This window comes from Alexandromys fortis, unplaced genomic scaffold (genome assembly GCF_014885135.2).
Source record: "Alexandromys fortis isolate MF-2015 unplaced genomic scaffold, M_Fortis_MF-2015_v1.1 scaffold_303, whole genome shotgun sequence".
Lineage (NCBI taxonomy): Eukaryota > Metazoa > Chordata > Mammalia > Rodentia > Cricetidae > Alexandromys > Alexandromys fortis.
Genome location: NW_026068181.1, coordinates 838,185 through 859,783, shown reverse-complemented (window position 1 = coordinate 859,783; position 21,599 = coordinate 838,185). Strand labels below are relative to the sequence as shown.

General features: G+C 39.1%; 2 protein-coding genes across 2 annotated transcripts; one reads left to right on the top strand and one right to left on the bottom strand.

Annotated features, from left to right (window-relative positions):
- Positions 1 to 1,069: 1,069 nt before the first annotated feature.
- LOC126492644 (olfactory receptor 52P1) lies at positions 1,070 to 2,059 on the bottom strand. Its single transcript, XM_050129187.1, has one exon. The coding sequence runs from the start codon at positions 2,057 to 2,059 to the stop codon at positions 1,070 to 1,072; it is 990 nt and encodes a 329-aa protein (XP_049985144.1).
- Positions 2,060 to 20,195: 18,136 nt separating this feature from the next.
- LOC126492667 (olfactory receptor 52P1-like) lies at positions 20,196 to 21,122 on the top strand. Its single transcript, XM_050129210.1, has one exon. The coding sequence runs from the start codon at positions 20,196 to 20,198 to the stop codon at positions 21,120 to 21,122; it is 927 nt and encodes a 308-aa protein (XP_049985167.1).
- The last annotated feature ends 477 nt before the right edge of the window (positions 21,123 to 21,599 follow it).

Here is a 21,599-nt window from a genome sequence, read left to right as displayed (position 1 = left end):
GGAGAATGAAAACCTAACTTGGGGAAGAAGTGCCATATTTTGATTTGTATGTACTTTTTTTTTTCTTTTTCTCTTTTCAAGGTGGGAGTAAGAACTGAGAGAGAGGCTTGCTATAGAACACAAACTAGTCTTGAACTTATGATTTTACTGCCTCCATTTCCAAAATGGTGGGATTGTAGGCCTGTGCTACCATGCCTAGTTGGAACTGGATACAATTCTTTAAAATAAGTTAAAGTTATCTCAATTAAGGTACTGAGATGCAAAGTAAAAACTGGTGATATGCAAGGTATCATTTTGCAAAACAATGCACTGGCTATTTTATTCAATTAAAATATATGCAAACCATTTTCTCTGCCTGTCTGAAGTACCAAACTAACAATATTTATTTTCTTAAGCATGGGAATTTTCAAAGGAGAGATCTTAGTTTTTCTATCTCAAGACTGATGATTTCTGAGGATGTGAGAATGTGTAAATGGCCAGGAGTCTTATGTCCCATCTACATAGGACAACAAGATGATGAGCAAAAGCAAAAGCAAAAAACAAAAGCAATATTCTCAGTTGAAGCCTCATACAGCTGCTCACTCACGTTGTTTTTATTGGCCATTTGCCTCTCTCTTTCCCTCTTGAGGGTCTAATGGGGAGAGGAAGGATTTGTGAAAAAACTTAATAATGTCCTTGTTGTTCTTTAGCTGTAGCTTTGTTGTCCTGTCTCCTGATCCTTCCAGATGCTGTAAATTTGAACTTCATGCTTGGGGTGCTAAGAGAGGCCCAGGAAGTGTGGGAACCCCATGGCTATACAGAAGCTCTTATGAACTAGGTGGACCCTGCCCAGGGCAGAGGAAGCTTTTCTGTATCTATTTGCTATCTAGATGGAAGAATGTTCTTATGTTACACTTTTCTGAATCAAAGAGAAGAAACACAGAAACCTTTCCCTCTTCTGTGATTTATGGATATTATAAATGAACAGAAATATTCAGAAGAACATATCCCAACATTATATTTTTCCAGTTTCAAATACTGAGACTTTCTTAATCTTGAAAAGATGTTTTTAATTTTCTATACTTCATAATTACTTAGATGATTTGAGCTGAGTTCCTGGTCCCCACTGAAACACCTTGGCAACCCTTTCACGGATCTCCTTGGTCTTCACTCCATATACCACAGGGTTAAGAGCTGGTGGGAAAAGCAGATAGACGTTAGCCAAAAGAATATGAATGTGGAGTGGGACATGGTGGCCAAAGCGGTGAGTAAAAAAAGAGAAGAGGGCAGGTGTGTAAGAGATGAGTATGACACAGACATGGGAGCCACAGGTGCCTAGAGCCTTGGACCTGGCTTCTTGGGATGAGAGGCGAAGAACAGCTTGTGCGATGAGGGTATAGGAGAGGCCAATGCAGAATAAATCAACTCCAATGACCAACAGGGCAGCTGTCAGCCCATACACACGGTTGGGCCTGGTGTCTCCACAGGCCAGCTTCACCACAGCCATATGCTCACAGTATGTGTGTGGGATCACATGGCTTTGACAGAAGCTCAGACGACCAATGAGGAAGGGGCATGGAAGCATGAGCAGGGAACCTCTCATCATAGCCACCACCCCAATGCGAGCAATGATGGCATCAGTGAGGATGGTAGAATAGCGGAGTGGGTGGCAGATGGCCACATAGCGATCAAAGGCCATGGCCAACAGCACTGTGGACTCCATCATGCAAAAGGCGTGAATGAAAAACATCTGTGCCAGGCAGGCAGAGGCAGAGATATGTCCAGCTCCACACCAGAGAATAGCCAGTAGCTTGGGTACTGTGGAGAAGGAGGCAGCCAAATCAATGGTAGAGAGCATGCACAGGAAAAGGTACACGGGTTTGTGCAAGACGGGCTCTGTGGCAACAACAACCAAGATGGTTATATTGCCCACAACTGTGGCTGTGCCCAGGCAGCACACTGGAAGTGAGAGCCACATATGGAATTTCTCTAAACCTGGGATGCCCAGGAGAAAGAAGATAGAAGGATCCAGGTCTGTGTGATTAGGAGACTCCATGGTCTGGCCTATGGTGCTGGACATCATCTCTGATCAGAAATCCCCATATCATATCATATTTCCTGGAAAGACAATATAGGATGGACATACAAATGATATCACAATAGCTTTCACTAGCTATAGAATGTTTGGAAAACTACTATTCTTAAAATGATAGTCATAACTATAATCATATTTATTTCCTAAAGTTAGGAGAATTCTATGTAATAATATTTGCAAATATTTTGCATAGTGCATAACAGATGAGTGTGTAACAAAATAAGTAAATATTAGAAAGTGTTCAAGTCATTACTTAAATGAACTGTGATTGCAGTCTAGTTAATGGTTCTTGTCTTCAAAGAAAGGAATACAACCCGTAGTCTGGGAATGTAGCTAAATACTCACACAATATAGGAAAACATTAGTTTGGAGCCACTGGTCCTGAAAACACAGTTCACTAGTCAAGTTGGACATCATTTTTCATATCTAAGTTAAAACACTTTTTGATCGGAGATCTGGTCTTAGTAAATAGTTTTCAAGTTGCACCTACAGTAGTTTCCACTCTCCATGACATCGTTTTTTTATTGCTAAGCTAAAACACTTTCTGATTGGAGATCTGGTCTTAGTAATTAGTTTTCAAGTTGCACCTACAGTAGCTTCCACTCTCCAATAATCCATGAACATTTTTTTGTACAAGTACATATTTATTTTTGTTGGCACACACATACTGATATTTGTATTTTGTGTATACTCAATCACATTTACATTGCCTATTTAATTTTAGTAATTTCCAATGAAATATAAATGAACAGAATAATAAGACAAAGGGCCACGTAACTGTCCCTATCTTAGCTTAGGCTAAGTATTCAAAGACTCTGGGTCTTTTGACTGATTTTCTTGGTGACTATCTTTAACTCACAGTTACTGTAAATGTTCACAGAAATTTAAACACTTAGCTGCTCCATTCTCATCAGAAACACCATACGTTGCTTTACCTCCTTTTTACATAGTTAGGTTAACTCTCTTTCAAAGTATTTCTGAAAAGAAAATTTCACCTTCATCCCTCCCCCCATCAGCCCTTTATTGTCACTCTATCTGTAGTACATGACCATCTGAAATACAAAACGACATCAAACGCTACTCATTCTTCCATAGCGGTGAGGAGAGGTTTTCTAAGATTACCTCAATTTGTACCTAGATGTATAGGTGGTTGAAGACAACTCATCGGGAGGGAACCGCTTCTTTGCCACAACTCTCACTCTGAATACACGTTGAAAGAGATGTGTAAACATTCCTGATTTTTAATGGACCAACTAGCTACTTGGTCAAAGTCACGGGAAAAATGTGCTCAGAAGCTGCTTGACTACCACACAGGTGTTTATTTGATACAATAAAAAGAGATAAAAAAAAAAAAACTAAACTAGGCCCAGAAGTCCAAGTATGTTGGTAAACAAGATCAACTGCTGATAGTTTTTATTTGTTCTTCTCAAAGACATGGGGATGACCGAAAGAAACGGAGCTTGGTGTGTGGTGATAAAGTTAATCTAATCACTGATCAATGTCAGTAAAGCACGTGACTCCAGGAGAGAGAGGTCATTGTGGCTTAGATCAGAGAGTTTCTAAAAAAAAAAAAGTACACTGGTGTATGAGATCTTGCCTTGCAGACAAGGCAAACAAAGATCTTTGTGTCCAGTTCCTGTGAGCCAGGTGCTTGTGTTCTCTAAGGGGATGCACATCAAGAAGATGTTTGGGGACTTGATCAAATATATGGCTTTTATTGATGTGATTTGCATTTTCTAGACATCTACTTGGTTATTGTCAAGCGAGAGTATATAGCATATCTCATGCAGTACGTAGTGTTAGAGTCCACTGGGAATAAACCTTCGTGTTCACCTCTCATTAGTGGCATTTGTATTTTTCTTTGGATCCCTATAATTTCCTGAAGGATAAGCTAGAAATTAAAATAAAACTACTTACTGAACTCTGTGGCCCATATAAGTTGTTTAATAAATGCTGTTTACTATACTCAGTATAATTTGTCCTAATATCAGGCAAACATTCATGAACAAATACCTTTTACAAATTTTCCTGTATGTCCTTTAATGTCTGATTAGGATTTTGGAAATCAGTTTCCTGACTTTGGACAAATTGGAGGCACTCAGCTATAGTATATGGGAACCAGACTTGCTTCCTGAGCTAATGTAGGTCTCTACTTGGCACAAACCATGGACCTAGAGTCAGACTGCAGAAGTCCAGAGGTCCTGCTCACTATATTTCTGCCAACTGAGTTTACACCACACATCACACATTCTTTCAAATTTTCAGCCTTCTCTCAGAGGCACTCACCCACGTCCAGTATGCGTAGCCTGGTTATTCTTAGCTCAGTAGGTCTCTGGCTCTATGTTTTAGGACTTGATTTTCTGTTAACGCTGCAGAAAGTAAAGATTATCACACATCGTTTAACTAAACATCCTAACTTAACATAACTGAGCATTGCTTAGAGGCCCTGAACCCTTTTCATTTTTAAAGAACTCCAAACTCTATTCTTGCTAGCCCCGCACAGGGTCACACATTATCATCCTCTGTCCAGTTCCACGATCATCATTCTACCTACCCCCACGTCTGCAGTTTCACACATCACCGGCACAAAACACTTAGTGGAACTGCTGAACCTTTGCCATCGTTCTCCCTTTCCCAGCAGAACTTCTCCCTTTACCAGTCACTATTCCAAGTCTCATTGTGCAGTGCCCCCAGAGCGATAGAACTTCTAACAAAACTATGCTGTATTCCAAACTCTGCTAGTCTGTCTTCATGAGAGCACAGCTACACTTGAGCTGCCTCTGTCAATTGTGAGAACTGAAGTATGTATGTATGTGTGTGTGTGTGTCTGGGGGGAGGGAGACTCAAGATCATGAATCACCAAAGTTAGGCTGATTTCCTCTACCCAGTTTCTTGTTGGTGATCTCTGCAACATCTACCTCACACAAATTTCCCTTAAGAATTAATTTGTTTTCTATTTAGTAATTTCCAAAATATCACAATGAATAAATTTCTTAATCTGTCTTCACAGTGCTTCCCATTTACAGATCTGGTTAGCGTGCAACTTCCTTCTTTCTTTATTGTCCCCAGCCCCATTGTGCTAGTTTCAAGGACTCAGCCTACAGACAAACTGGAACTGCTAAAGGAAGCTGCTAATTAAAACTTCAAATCAGACTATACCAAGATGATTTTTCAGGAAATTCCTCATTTCCTCTGCTTTGAAGCAAAATTCTCATGACCAGTTGCATGGATAGACTTCCCTCAAAGGATAGCTAATCCCCTTTCCTGGAGTGCCTTCCCACCCAAACTCACTTGCCTGTGGAAGAGTGTGAATGAGAGGTGCTGCTGCATCCTGGAAGAGGCTCACAAAGTCAAAGAGCCTGTCTTGTTCCCACACATCCTCAGCCACCTGAATGAAGAACTCAGAGGCTGTTATACTGAAGAAATGGACCTCAGGGACCCGGGGAGGGAGGGGGTTGGTGGGTTACTCTGTTTAAAACTTACTGGCATCTAGGGAGCTTCTGTGTTTCCTTGGAAATTAAGCACCAAGTTTTCAATCCTGGTTGACCAGGTCAGAATGTATTGAGGAAGCAGGGAAGACAATGATGTAGTCTATTCCTTAGGCAATTTTACATCTCTTTGTTTTGTTTGGCTTTTAGAGTTTTTCATATTTCAATGGCTAATAACGAAGGGCATCTGAAGTTTTAGAGTCACTGAAGCTACCAGTGATCACGTGATCCTAATCTCTTTCCATTTCTAATGCAGTTCCACTCCCTCAGGAGCCTAGGACATGTTTACGTATCTGTTTGCTCTGTGGTTATTCCTGTCCCATTCTCTGTGCTTCCTGTTTTCTATTTATAATGTCCCCAGGCTGACCTCTGCTGCCCAGCATTGCTTCATGGCTTGCCTTGTGAGATGCCTCTCCATTTGTTTTCTTCTTTATATGACCTGTGAAAGCTACAGCAAGATGGTGATAGAACTCAGGAAGAAATTATACTCATTTGAAAAACCTAGATGATGTGACTTGTTAATGGTGTTCTCACCACATGGAATTATCTTAGGAAGTGAGAAAGGTAGAGAAGGCTAATACATTAAACACCACTAAACCTGTATCTCCACATATGTTCTTCTGGGAACCTATGCATCACTGCTGGTCTCAGTAAGATGTTTTGCCCAAGAGATCTTTTGCTTTAAACCTCTAATCCAGTTTTCCACAGGACGCAATTATTTCTGCCACCAGTACCCCCCATATAAACAAACATTTGAAAGAACTTTACTGTAAATATACTTTACTCCACTATACATCCCAAACCCCCTTCAGAACACAAATGAGAATCTTAGCATTCTAATCCCAGAGAAACAGCTCCTGCAAATCCTAGGACATCGTATCATGGCTCCCTAGACTGTAGAATACAGATCTTTCTGCGAAGTACTGTAGGTGGCCTCCTCTTCATCTGTCCAAATGCTCCTCTTGTTATTTACCCTTCCAAAATGACTCGGCCATCTTGAGCTTTTGCCACAGCTATTATTAGGTCTGAGCTCTGGTCACCTGAACATGATGATCAGTTACTGAGAGATTCTAAGCCAGCCGCATACAAATTCTACTGCATCCCCATCCTACCTGTAGCTTTTGTTAAAAAAAAATAAATTGCTAAACTATACCTTGGCAGTTACTGATTCTGTAAAACTTTACAGTGTAGATGAGAAGCATGACCTCCAAATTTCCCTTTCTAAGAAGGGTCTGATTAATTTTGATACTTGGAATGCTAGGCATATAACTAACTGCTACTCTATCTCAATGAAAATTTAAGACAACAACAATTGACTGGGTGTTCCTCCACAGCTGCCAGTTAATCTCACTCTGGATGTGTTTGAGAGAGCAGAGTAACAATCGGTTTTAGTGAGATATCTTAAAATTCTAGAACAGAATAGGCATGAGAAACTTTCATTTCTTAGGACATCATCCTGCTCCCAAATTTCAAATCTACAGCTAAGTGCTTTAATCCATCTCATTGCTACTAATTAAACAATTAAATAATGCAATAATAAAAACAAAAGAAGTAAGAAAGAGCATACAATTTAGGTGGTTGGTTGAGGTAAGATCTCACCATGTTGATTCAGAATTCTCTATATAGCCAAGTAGGTAGGTATTAAACTTTTGATTATTTAGCAACAACTTTTCAAGTGCTAATATTGTAAGCTGTGTTCAGAAATGGACTTTGAAACTCTTTTTCTCAGTTTCCATGAGCAAGTCAACTCAGCAAGTTCTGGGGAACGTCCTCGATAGCATATTCCAAGGAGGAAATTGTTGCAGGATAGTCACCAGGGAAGACTGTTTGGATATGGGTTTAAATAATAATAAAAACAAAGGGTGATACTCAAGATCCCAGTGTCACATTGAGCCTTTTTCCGGATGAGCTTTTAAGCACAAAAATCATGCCAGAGATTGACATACTTCAGTTAACAAAAACAGTTAACCAGAAGCAGAACTACAGAAACCAAAAGGCAGGATTAGTATGTTTAGAGACTTTTCCAGATCTGTGGACTTTGATGGATTAGGCCTTCCTTTTAGTTTGGCAGGTGGCACTGTCTTCATGCTGAGTTTTATGGCCTGAATGGTACTTCCACCGTGGATTCACTTGTGCTAAGGTCTCAAAGTTCTGGGGCTCTTTTACGGAAATAGCATCTCTGTGGCAGGTCAATTTGACAAGGCTGGACTGAATTGTTTGAGTTGTTTTTCTAATGTGATTTCATACAAAAGTAGTAGAGATAGCCTCTTGTGAGAGTGAAATGGAGGGAGGTAACATTCACACACAAGCAGACAATTTTTAGTTCTTAAAATACCAACATTGGTACTTTGCAAATGGGACTCCATAGATATACTAGAACATCCTAATCAGATAATGACTTTAGATTAGGGGCTGGACAGTTAATCCTGAATGATGAGAAAAAGAACTTGAAAGGAAGTTTGGACTTCCCTTGGGAAAAGAGACACATGTCTAAAAAACTAGCTGTCTGGCTGTAGATCTTTGGTTTTGTTCCCATCTGCTGCAGTTGGAAGCTTCTCTAAAGATGGTTGAATAAGGCATTTATCTATGAGAATAGAAAAATATCGTTAGGAATCATGTGTCACTTCCTTTTTCAAGACAAGTAGGATTTGGTTTTATCCTAGCTCTCTGGGCTATCTAGTCTCAGGTTCTTGGTTATCTAAGCAAGTGGTGGGTGTGGATTCCACCTCATGGAGTGGCAACGTTTGCATGGTTGAACCGACCTATTTTTCTATATATATTAAAGAAAGACAAAATTAGTAGCTTCAATAATGAAAGATTAAGAAAAAAATCTATGCAGAGAATGATATGCTATCACATATCATTCAAACGGAAAGAATGTTCCCACCCTGACATTTACTAGGCAGCAGTTGTATAAAATTCTGCATGAGAAACTGCCCTGTGCCCACTAAGAATTATTCATGTAAGCAAAAATCTCTTATTTAGCGCTTAGGCCAAAACTAAATAAATATGAAAAACTTTGGCTTCATAGTTTTAGTATGATACTATTGGATAATGAAATATCTAAAACTTAATAGCCCACGTGGTAAATCACAGTCCTTCTACAGTAGGGGCCCACTCTTCACTTCTCCCCACTAGAACAGGAAGATAAGAAAGTTGTGTTGCTTTCTGTTATTAGCGCAACGTCAGTCTGTAACAACTAGTGTTTTGTTTCAGTCCTAGATAGCCAGGTTGACTCTAGAACAGGCTATGCTGGACAGCTCTGTAGATAAGGAACGTTGTCAGAAGGTGTCTTCTGGATGTGAACTGGTTTCATATTAGCTCCAGATATGTTCACTCAAAGCTGAACAGTCAATTCCTGGAGCTTGCTCCTCTCAGACTAGATGCTTAGACTCACCAACCACTTAAAGTGTCTCCTGAGTCATTTCTTCAAAGATCCCAATACTCAATATTAATCACTCACACCCAGATCAAAACTACATGAACATACTTGCTTGGTTTTATTGACCTGAAATTTCTAAAACATGAAAAAAAAAACTTGACATCAGGAGGAGATATATTAAAGGAGCATTTCAGAGGTAGAGTGTAGAGCAGATATGATCAAAATGCTTTATTTATATATGTGTATGAAATTTTCAAATAATAATTTTTAAAAGATCATGATGTTTCTATATGAATCTGCTTAAAAATTGTGATGACTGTTTCTTCCTTAATTTGTGCAGATATTTACCAAAAATGGTTGAAATGTTGATATTTTACTAAAATTGCTTACAAAATACACCTTTGTCTATGTTTGGTATCTAACTTCTTCCCTATAATTCTATCCTTTCTGTGCCTGAGCATTGCAAAAATACATGTTTTTATTATATATATTACATGTATCATCATGCATATGCATGTTTATATGTATATTATATGGATTATATATGCAAATTTCATAATATTTTTTTCAATGCTATATTACAATTAGAATATTATGCATACATGTCTATTAAGTGATTATATATACAATTTCATAATTTGGAATTTTAAGGCAATTCTGTATTTGAGCAGAACACTGAGCAATCATTGCCCACTAGTAAAATACACAGTAGTGAGAAAGAGCAAATTTTCTCAATACAACTAGTCCCATTCCATCCCCAAACTCACCTATCCTGCAACCTTGGTGGAACTCTGAAACACAGCTTACTACAATACAGAGAGTACCAAGAGGTGAATTACCAGTTACTCAGCAGGACACCCTACTCTCTAGGATCTCTATAGTGGGGTAAAACCCCGGGCCCCTCCCCAAACTGTCTCAGCTTCTCTAGCCAGCCAGCAGGAGAGTTTCCTGCAGGTAGGTAGTCCCTATACCCACCCCATACACAGGACCCTTCAAGCTACTAGTCCCATCCTGCTCCTAAACTCGCCTATCCTCCTATAACCTTGATGGAACTCTGAAACACAGCTTGCTACAATGCTGAGAAGACCAAGAGGTGAATGAACAGCCACCCGGTTGGACACCCACTCTCTAGGCTCTCCATAGTGGGGCAAAACCCCAGGGCCCCTCCCCTACCTGCCTCAGTTTATCTAGCCAGCCATCAGGTGAGTTTCCTACTGAGAGGACAAAGAGAGATTACCAAGGGAGAGGATCAAAAAAGGAACTCTAAAGCATAAACTGTGACTGCACAGAGTGGACCAAGGGAGTGAACAAGAAGAAAAGACCAAGAGAAGAGGCTAAGAGAAACCTCAGCAGCTCCCTGAAATACAGATATCGACAGTACAGAACAGACCAAGAACAATTCCCAAAAACTCAGACAGTAACTGGAAGGATTGGACCAAGGCACAGAGACATTGCCAGCATCAATTGAAGGAAAAGATAGGTAGGCAACAATGCAAGAATTCCTTCAACTACCTAAAAAGCAGCACGGTAACACCAGAAGTCAGTGGACATACAACAGGAAGACTGGATCATCCTAACCCAAAAGAAGCAGAAAAAAAATGATTTTAAATGTAACTTTATAAAGATGATGGAGACCTTTAAAAGGGAAATTAAAAACTCCCTTAAAGAAATGGAGAGAAAGACAAACAAAAAGTTTGAAGAAATTAATAAATACCTAAAAGAAAACAAAGAAAAAGCAATCAAACAGGTACGGGAAGCAGTTCAAGACTCGAAGAATGAAATAGCGTCAATAAAGAAGACCCAAACCAAAAAAATTCTAGCATGGAAAATCTGGAACTACAGAGGCAAGTATAACCAACAGAATACAAGAGGTAGAAGAAAGAATCTCAGGTGTTGAAGATACTATAGAGGAAATAGATTCATTGGTCAAAGAAAACATTAAATCCGACAAATTCTTAAGACAAAACATCCAGGAAATCTGGGACACCAAGAAAAGACCAAGCCTAAGAATAATAGGTATAGAAGGAGAACTCCAGCTCAAAAGCACACAAAATATATTCAACAAAATCATAAGGAAAAACTTTCCCAACCTAAAGAAGGATATTCCTATGAAGATACAAGAAACTAACAGAACACCAAATAGACTGGATCAAAAAAAATAATAATAATACATCCCCTCACTATATAATAATCAAAATGCAAAACATACAGAATAAAGAAAGAGTATTAAGATCTGCAAAGGAAAAAAGTCAAGTAACATATAAAGATAGACCTATCAGAATTACACCTGACTTCTCAATGGAAAACATAAAAGTCAGAAGGTTCAAGGCAGATATGCTGCAGACATTCAGAGACCATGTATGCAAGCTCAGACTACTACACCCAGCAAAGTTTTCAGTCACCATGGATGGAGAAAACAAGATATTCCTTGAAAAAAAACAGATTTAAACAATACTTATCGGCCGCAATAGAGAGCAAGACAACAGATAACATCAAATTAAATGGAGAGAAACTCAAAGCGATTCCACTAAAATCAGGAACAAGACAAGGGTGTCCACTTTCTCCATATCCCTTAAACATAGTTCTTGACATTTTAGCAATAGCAATAAGACAACAAAAGGAGATCAAGGGGATTCAAATTGGAAAGGAAAAAGTCAGACTTTCATTATTTGCAGATAATATGATAGTGTATGTAAGTGACCCCAAAAACTCTACTAGAGAACTCCTACATCTGATAAACACCTTCACTGATGTGGCAGAATACAAGATCAACTCAAAAAAAATCAGTAGCCTTCCTATACACAAATGATAAAGAAGCTGAGAGGAAAATCAGAAAAACATCACCCTTCACAAGAGCCACAAATAACATAAAATATCTTGGAATAACACTAACCAAGGAAGTAAAAGACCTATTTGACAAGAACTTTAAGTCTTTGAAGAAAGAAATTGAAGAGATACCAGAAAGTGGAAAGATCTCCCAAGCTCTTGGATATGCAGGATCAACATAATAAAAATGTCAATCCTACCAAAAGCAATATATAGATTCAATGCAATTCTCATCAAAATCGCAACACAATTCTTCACAGACCTTGAAAGAACAATAATTAACTTCATTTGGAAAAAAAAATATTCAGGTTAGTCAAACAATCCTATACAACAAAGGAACTTATGGAGGCATCACCATCCCTTACATCAAGCTTTATTACAGAGCTACAGTAATGAAAACAACTTGGTATTGGCATAAAAGCAGAGAGGCTGACCAATGGAATCAAATCAAACATCTGGATATTAATCCACACACCTGTGAATGCCTGATTTTTTTTAACAAAGAAGCTAAAATTATACAATGGAAAAAAGAAAGCATCTTCAACAAATGGTGCTGGCATAACTGGATGTCAACATGTAGAAGAATGAAAATAGATCCATATCTATTGCTATGCACAAAACTCAAGTCCAGATAGATTAACGACCTGAATATAAATTCAACCACACTGAACTTGATAGAAGGGAAAGTGGGAAGTAGCCTTCAATGCATGAGTACAGGAGACCACTTTCTAAATATAATCCCAGTAGCACAGACACTGTGAGCAACAATAAATAAATAAATGAGAACTCCTGAAACGGAGATGCTTTTGTAAAGCAAAGGACACAGTAAGACTAAAAGGCAGCCTACTGAATGGGAAAGGATCTTCACTGTAGGAGCCAGCCATGATAAGCTTAATAGAAACAGACCACCCAAAGGAAGTTCTTCCAACCATTATCACCTGACATTGTAGGACTCAGCCACAATAAGTTTAATGGAGGCCTGAGTCTCAGTAGTTTACCCTGAAGCAATACCTGGTTGGAAGGACCACAAACTGAGATTACCCAGGTGCCACCTAAGAGCAGACCATCCAAAGAAAAATCCTAATGTTCCAACCATTGTAGATAGGATTACCTTCCAACACACACTTACCAAGATACCCCTAGACAAATGTCAACCAATTAGGGGTTTTGAACCTTAGAAATTCCTCACCCGCACTGTTACTAGTATAAAAACCCAACTCTAACTGAGCTCAGGGCTCTCTGATTATTCCAATACACTGGACACACAGAGAGACTGAGTTTGCAAACTTGTGTAAGAATAAAAGCTCTTTGCTTTTACATACAGGACTAGGTCTCCTTGTTGGTTTGGGGGGCACTTCCTAAATCTGAGCATAACATTCACCAACCCCACATCAGACAAAGGAGTGATTTCCAAAATATATAAAGAACTCAACAAATTAGACAGCAAAACTCCAAATAACCCAATTAAAAAATGGGGTACAGAACTAAATAGAGAATTCTCCACAGAAGAATCGCAAATAGTAGAAAGACAATTAAGGAAATGTTCAACATCCTTAGCCATCAGGAAAATGTAGATCAAAACAACTCTGAGATACCATCTTACACCAGTCTGAATGGCTAAGATCAAAAACACCAATGATAGCTTATGCTGGAGAGGATGTCAAGTAAGGAGAATTGCTGGTGGAAATGCAAACTTGTACAACCACTCTGAAAATCAGTATGGCATTTTCTCAGAAAAAAATAGGAATCAACTGAGCTCCCAAAGTCCAGTCAAAGAATGGGAGAAATGAGAATATGAGCAAAGAGCTCAAGACTATTATGGGTACACCCACTTAAACAGTTTACCTGAGCTAATGGGAGCTCACCAACTCCAGCTAGACAAGCATAGGACCAAACTAGTCTTCTGAACGTGGATGATAGTTGCATGGCTGGGGCAGACTGAGGGGTCACTGGCAGTGGCACCAAGATTTACCCTTACTGCTTATACTGGCTTTTTGAGAACCTGTTCTCTTTAGATTGATACCTTGCTCAGCCTAGATATAGTAGAGAGGGCCTTGAACCTTTCCCAAAGCAATGTGCTTTACCCTCTCTGAAGAGTGGATGGAGGTGAAGGTAAGTGGAGGGGATGGGAGGAGGGGAAGCAGTGGGAACCTGGTACATATACTGAAAAAGATAGTTTGTTTTCTTTTTAAAAAAAAAAACCTTCAATACTATTTAGATTTCCAGAAAGAACTGCAGGCAACTCTTTACTATGCAAAAATGAAAAACAATACTACTTAGTTAAAATCAAAAGAGGAAGAAAGTTGAATTAAAAACTCCAGATTATAAAATGAACTGTGGAAGAATTCCTCCTGGCCTGGCTCCAGAGAGTGGGCACCTAGCTCTAACCCCCGCTGGGCTATTCCTGACCTAGCTCTTGAGTGTCAGGACCTTGCCTCAATTCACCTTTTGTTTAGCAGATACCCTTTGTTTCTGTTGTCCCCCTATGTGAATCTTGTTTGAGGGTTTCCCAAGCCCTATGCAAAACTTGGTTGGGAGTACCTCCTGAATCAGGTATTTGCACTTAGCATTGTGTTTTTAGAAGCTTCATTAAGGGGCTTTTGAGAATATGCAAAACAACTGGCTAAAGTGTGAATATGAGAAAGAGTGAAAATGCCTTGAGCAGAGAGAAAGTGGTGCAGTCCTTCAGGACCCCTGCAGCTGTAAGGGCCTAAGTTCATTCTCAAGGTGTCTCTGAGTTTACTTTCCATAGAAGACATAAACCCACACCTGCATCATGACATCTGTGACAAGGAACCTGAGTAGCTAGTTGTTTTTATCTTCAGAAAAGTGATAAACAATAAATACTCCACTACATGGAAACTGGGAATGGTCAAGACAGTTCCCTTCCCTCTGGAGACTTTCCAAGACATGCTAGCCTTCTAATAAAAGTTCCAGTGGGATTCCCTAATGGGTTATTCTGTGTCTACCTCTTTACTTGGTCTCTGAAGACCTGCCACTATGCTCAGAGTTCCCTGAAAATAAAATCATAAACTGCAACACTTCCCTTATATGGTGAGAGAGCCTTGGGCCCTAGCAACTAGGAAGCTTATATGTCATCTTACAGAAAGAAATACAAGGAGGACTGCTTTTCCTTCCCAGCTCAGAAAATGAAAACCACGTTCATGTTATGACCTTGTGATTGCAATGCTCTGCTTGGCAGAAGCAAGGTGGTTGATAAGAAGGTAATAGGACGTTTCCAGGTGAGTTCTAATTTCGTTTTAAAAGACTGCATTTTTTGATCAGGTTGCTTTCTCTAAATGTCTACCTGTAGCTCTCATTGTTTTTATTTAACTGGCACTTATTCCCTAGTCATCCAGCAACGTTTACATCCAACACTAGAAAGCACAGCCTCCCTTCAGAAAGATAAGAAGGTTCACAGTAGAGTTAACGGTGAAGAAATGTGACATATAATAGGGCAAGCATTTTACAAATCCAGCCTCATTGTGAGTGCTTAATAAGTACACGTTTAAAGGAAAGAAGTTCTTAAAGAAAGGAAACTTAAACTAATTGATGCTGAAGAGAACATAAAATTCGTGGTGTAGGCAAAAAGAAAATGTAAAGATGGGGGAGGCTGAGTTTGTCAATAAAGTAATTTAGAAAACATGCTGACAATCAGAGACACACTTGTGAACCTACCTCCCAGCCTCCATGTTGTTGCAGCAAGATCACACTTCTTTTCTCACTACTTCTTAAACACATCTAAAGTTTCTGCTGTGTGTTCACCAACCTACCCACATCCAGAATGCTCTCTGCTTCCCCAAAGAGTTTGGCAAAATTGACTTCTTTACAATTTTCTTTGTCCCTGTACAAGGAAGTTCCCCTTCACGTGTAACAAACTATTATCCATCTAGGTTGCAACATTTACTAAACTCTCTGTAAATTTATCTAATGGATAAAGAAAAACCAAGCTGGGTGAGGTGAAAGAAGACAGCAAAGAAAAGGGGGGAAACGTGGTTTCATGTGCCATGAGCCCCATGTCTTGGGTTGGCCATTCTCAAAATGTCAGCACAGAAAGTAATTGCAGGAACTTTAGAGACTAGAGCTACTAGGCCGTAGTGCTGGACTCCTGGGTGCAGCTATCTGGGGGTAGGGATGAGAACAGTTGGTTGCCCCTACTAGTAATTACTGCAGTGCTGTGCTTCACTTTGTGACTCTTTGAACTCATAAGTGCTTTTAGAAACAAACAAAGGTTGTTTCAAAAGTTTAACTTCGATTTTTTTTTCTTTTAAGAGAGAGAAAGAACATGAAGTTGGTTGAGTTGGGAGGAAAGATCTTGGAGAAGTTGGGCATGAGAAAGAATATGATTAAAATATATTAAGTGAAAAGTTTTTTTAAAAGAATTTAAAGACCTTAGAACAACAAGATTATATGTGGTTTGATATCATTCACACAGAAACTTAAGAAGCAATGTGATTTTTATAGATTCACATATAGTAAGAAGCGAATCATATGATATTTTGTGTAGTAAAAGCTCTCTCAGGCTATCAAAGCTTATTGTGCTAAAGGATAATCAAAATGATTAAGAATGCAATGAGCTTGTGGGAGAGCGGCAGAAACTGAGGTGAATGAGATGAGGTGAGCCCAGATACAATATTAGACATCCTGAGTAGTGACCATTCATGCTGAGTACAGCTGAACATAACTTCTATGAAGCATAATCGTGACCATTGGTCAGTTGCTCTCGAGAGGCGAGGAGCAGACCAGGTGGATGGGATAAGGGTTGTGTTGTTGTCTACTGTACTATGAAGGGGATAAGGGGTGGAAACAAAGCACAAGAGCGCCATCATAGCCACGCTGGGAAAGCTGGTAAGGAGGTCGAATGTAGTGTGCAAAGAGCGAGAGTGCCTTTGGATTGGAAAACCTCGGATTGCAAATTACTGAAGTCATGGAGTAAAATGTGCTCAGAAAATAAACTGGGGAAACCAAGAAAGCTGATTTAAAAAAAAAAATATGATTAGAAGGTGGTGTGGTTATTCTATAGACTAGAAGGTGGTGTGGTTATTCTATAGATTAGAAAGAAGGTGGTGTGGTTATTCTATAGATTAGTTTCAATATTGTTAATGGCTGGGCAAGCTGAAGAGATCTCTGGACGTCAGGAGTCCAAAAAAAATCAAAGACCAAGACTCTTATTTCATTATGATATGAATTAATTTTAGGCAAAATTATGATAGAACGATTGGCAGACAGACAGACAGACAGACAGAGAGGAACAGAGACAGAGAGAAAGACAGGGAGAGACAGAGAGACAAAGAGAGAGAGAGCACAAAGCAAAGAAACAACTTTTTTTCTATACAAAAAGCAGAAAATGTGATAAGGAAAGAAGAATGAACGAGGACTGAAAATGGAGTGATCTGATGACTGTTGAGTTTGGTGGGGCTGGGTTTGGAAAGGAAAAAGAAGCAAATATCTGGGCAGCATAATGGAGAACAAGGTCTCATGCATACCCCACTTTAACCGTCTATGAACAATGAGATGCACAAACATGACTTTCATTTGACTGCGCATAATCAGCCGGTGGCCTGAGGACATTGGTTTACCCAGAAGAAATTGAAAGTAAAACAGAATAATATGGTGCATAACTTTGCATTTTTAATGGTAACTCTCATTTCTATATCCATACTATTGTTTCCATCCTTTGTTTATATCTTTTAGTTCTGTAATCAATAAAAATATTAATTTGTGCCATTTGATTTTTTTGCTGAATACTTACCCCAAATCTAGTCCAAATACTCTGATTAGAGATCATTTTTAAAGCTTTGAAAATGTGGCAACTTAATTTCTGTGTGTTCTTTTGCTTTCAACAATGGCATAGATTTTATGAATGGGTTGAAAGAATAAATGTAAGAGGCAAGGGGCGGTGCTCCCAAAGCACTTTAGTTGTAAAAGTCAGTTTGAGTCAGATAAATATATGAAAAACAATGAGATTTTTGATAATTTTATAAAAGGAACAATAGAAAGAAAAGCAAATGAGTTATGGATAAATTCAGGTTTTGCAATATGAATCAAAATACATTGTATCTCTAAATTCTTTAAAAGAAAAAGACTATGCAGAGAATATTTACAATAAGCTGTTTATATATTTCTACCTCACACAGGAAGGTATAAAGTTCCTGACAGATGTACAGTTTGCTCACATGACAGTCACAGAGTCTTGTCAGAGTCACACAACTGCCCCGTGTTTCAGCAGTTGGCTTCTAGTATAACAAAGGAGCTCAAACAGCACAGCCAGATCAGTGCCTCTATTCCATCTTGTGTTGTTCAGGATCTATAAATTATCCTCTGTAACCCTCATCTGGGATGTTCTGGCCCACATCAGAATGAACTGTTTTCAATGTCTGCTTATCTTGCAGACAAGGCCTCTTCTAAATGCATCCCATGTCCTGTTCTCTCTAACATGTTGGAAATATTGGTAACAGTATCTATTTGTTCTTCCAAGGATTTTCCTGGTTTTTGTCCTCTCATCCCTCTTTTCTTACATACTCTCCAGTAAAGATCAACTTCTTGTTAGAAGTCCAAGGGAAGCACAGATCCATTCTTTATGCAAACAAAGAGATGGCACTCCTTGTAAGAACCATCAGTCATCACGATTATGCTTCTTAGAAATTATGTTCAGCTGCACTCAGCGTGAACGGTCACTACTCAGGATGCCTGGTGCTGCAGTTGGGCTCACCTCATCTCATTCACCTCAGTTTCTGCCGCTCTCCCACAAGCTCATTGCATTCTTAATCATTTTTATCATCTTTCAGCACAATAAGCTTGGATAGCCTGCAAGTGCTTTTACTACACAAAATATGATATGATTGGCTGTATCAGCTCAGAAAGTTTCTGAATATCACTTCCTACCATAATACTAAATTTTTCAACCTATAGACACACAGGCATAGATTGTAGACTTATATTAAATGTCTATGCTTTTGAAAATAAATGAAATGGACAAAGATGAAGATAAAAATTATAGGTAATATAGAGATTGCTACTTTCTTATAAGGAAAGGCCAACAAAGTATAAGAAACTACTTAAATATAATGTCTTACATAGACATTTTCTTTATTTTTCAGTTATTGTGCAAAGTAATGGGTTTCATCTTTACATTTTCATGCATCATGTTTTATTCTTATTCACATCCAACCACCCTCTCTTATCCTCCCATTTCTGGTCCCTTTGTCTTCCCAAATCATCCCCCTTGTCTTTCACATCGTACACGTTCCATTGCCCCCAAAGTTGGTGGTAGTGGAATGTTGTCTTGATTTGATTACTACCTAAAACCCTGGAAAGAAAATACCTGCTGATTTATGATGAAACTGAGGAATGAGTGAGTATTTGTAGGGGACCCATTAGGCTAATTTGAAGTACATATTCATAATTAAATATAAACGAGTCTACATTCTATATATGAAGGACAGATATAATGGAAGAGCGAGTGATACTTCAAGGAATTATCCAGAAAGTGTATATGTGCACAGTTAAAGAGATGAGGGGAGGCAATTACTTCATAGTAACCCTGTATAGACCCTTGTCTTCCATAGTTTGTCTGCCAAGCAGAGAAAGGTCCAGGGAGAGAAATGATGTGACTGCCAGAGACATCTCTAAAAGAAGGATGACATGTAAAATTAAATGATCTCAAATAACAGTTCCATAGCAGTTCTGCCTTCCTGGAACAAGGAGTGAAGAAGGGTACCCACGCCTCCCCCTTTCATTCTGTATCCACAAATCATACAAATGAAAATATGAGATTCTATCAGGTTGTCTCAGCCTTCATTAAAAGATAAAAATGTTTCTCTTATTATTATTCAAAACTTCAGAACCTTTTAAGTTTTATTTATCATTGAGTGTGAGTATGTGTGAAAGTGTGCATGAGTGTGTGTGTATGAGAGTGTGTGTGTATGAGAGTGTGTGTGTATATGAGAGTGTGTGTGAATATGTATGTGTGTGTGAGTGTGTATGTGTGAGTGTGTGTGTATAGAGGTCAGAGAACAATTTTATGGAGTCATTTCTCCCTTTCCACCATTATATATGTTCCAAGAATCTAAAGGAAGTCATTAAGTTTGCATAGTGAGCACTTTACCTGCTAAGTCATCTCGCTGTCTTGAGGTTGTTTAAAGCATAAGACTGCTGAAATGCCAAAGGAGAAAATGAAGACCTTTCATATGTCCTTTATATCAAACCCCAACTCCATAAAAATTGATTATGCGAACACTAAGAGGTCTTGGTAATGGGACTGAAAGTGGCTGTGGATTTTAGGACTGTAAAGAAGGCATTGTGATATTTTTCCTCTGGGTCCCAAGTCAAAAAACCATCAGAACCAAAACAGTAAAAGCAACCAACACCATGTCTCATTGGCAGGTACTTCAACTTCCTTTAACAACTACTACCGGTGTCTGCCATGTTAATCTTCAACCACTCCAGCTCCATGACTTTCACTCTGATGGGTGTGCCTGGCTTAGAGTCACAAAATTTGTGGCTCTCTGTTCCATTCGCCTCCATGCTCTTGGCTGTTCTCATTGGCAATGGTGTTATCCTCTTCCTGGTTGTCACAGAGCCCACACTTCACACACCAATGTACCTGCTCTTAGCCCTGCTGATGGTAACTGACCTAGCCTCTACTCTAGCTTTTGTGCCCAAGGTTCTATGCCTTTTTTGGTTTGGTGATCAAGACATAGCTATGCATGCTTGTTTCACACAGATGTTTTTCATCCATGGAGCTTCAGTGATGCGATCCGCCCTACTTGTTGCAATGGCCTTTGACCGCTTTGTGGCTGTGTGTGAGCCACTACGCTACAACACAATACTGAGCCATTCTCTAGTTGGACGCCTAGGACTGGTGGCTCTTGCCAAGAGTGTGATCCTTATCCTGCCCATGCCTCTTCTACTTCAAAGGCTGACTTTCTGTCGCATGATTATTCCTCACACTTACTGTGACCACATGGCTGTGGTAAAAATGGCCTGTAGTAACACCAGACCCAATCGAATTTATGGGCTCTTTGTGGTCTTGCTTGTAGTGGGACTTGATCTGCTTCTAATTGGCTTCTCATATGCCCTCATCCTGCAGGCTGTGGTGCGCCTCAACTCTCGAGATGCTACTTTCAAAGCCCTCAACACTTGCTCAGCCCACCTCTTTGTCATCCTCATCACTTATGTGCCTGCATTGTTTTCCTCTGTCACGCACCGCATTGGCCGCAACGTTCCACTTCACGCTCACATTATTCTCGCCAATCTCTACCTTCTTGTACCTTCAATGTTCAACCCAATTATCTATGGTATAAAAATGAAGGAGATACGAGACAAGGTGGCCAAATGCTTGTGCCGATGAGCTTTACAGGATGTGAATCCCAGTAACAATCCATCAACTAAATGAATGTTGAAGATATATGACCAGATCTTTGACAACCATCCAAGTCCCAGTAATATCACTAGATACGTTGTACAAAATAGACCACAAAGCACTGGTTTCCCCTTTTTTTTTTTGTTCCTATATGTCCATTCTCAAATTCTGTTTATTTCTAGCGACTGTTTTCTTTCTAAAAGGATTCTGGTGTGTCTCTCATTGGATTCCATTTTATGGAAACTACTCAGGAGCTGAAGAGTAGTTATTCAGTCATTTTTAATTTGATAGTGATATGGAATTTTCCAAAGACTAATCGTATTATTGTGAAAATGTGTGTGTATGAATGTACAGTCCAGATTTGTAGACTATAGGAAGATATAATTTTGAATTGTTTTATTGTAAAATTAATACAGGTCTAGATCCATAATTCAAAATACTCCTGTGAGAGAAAACTCTACCCTA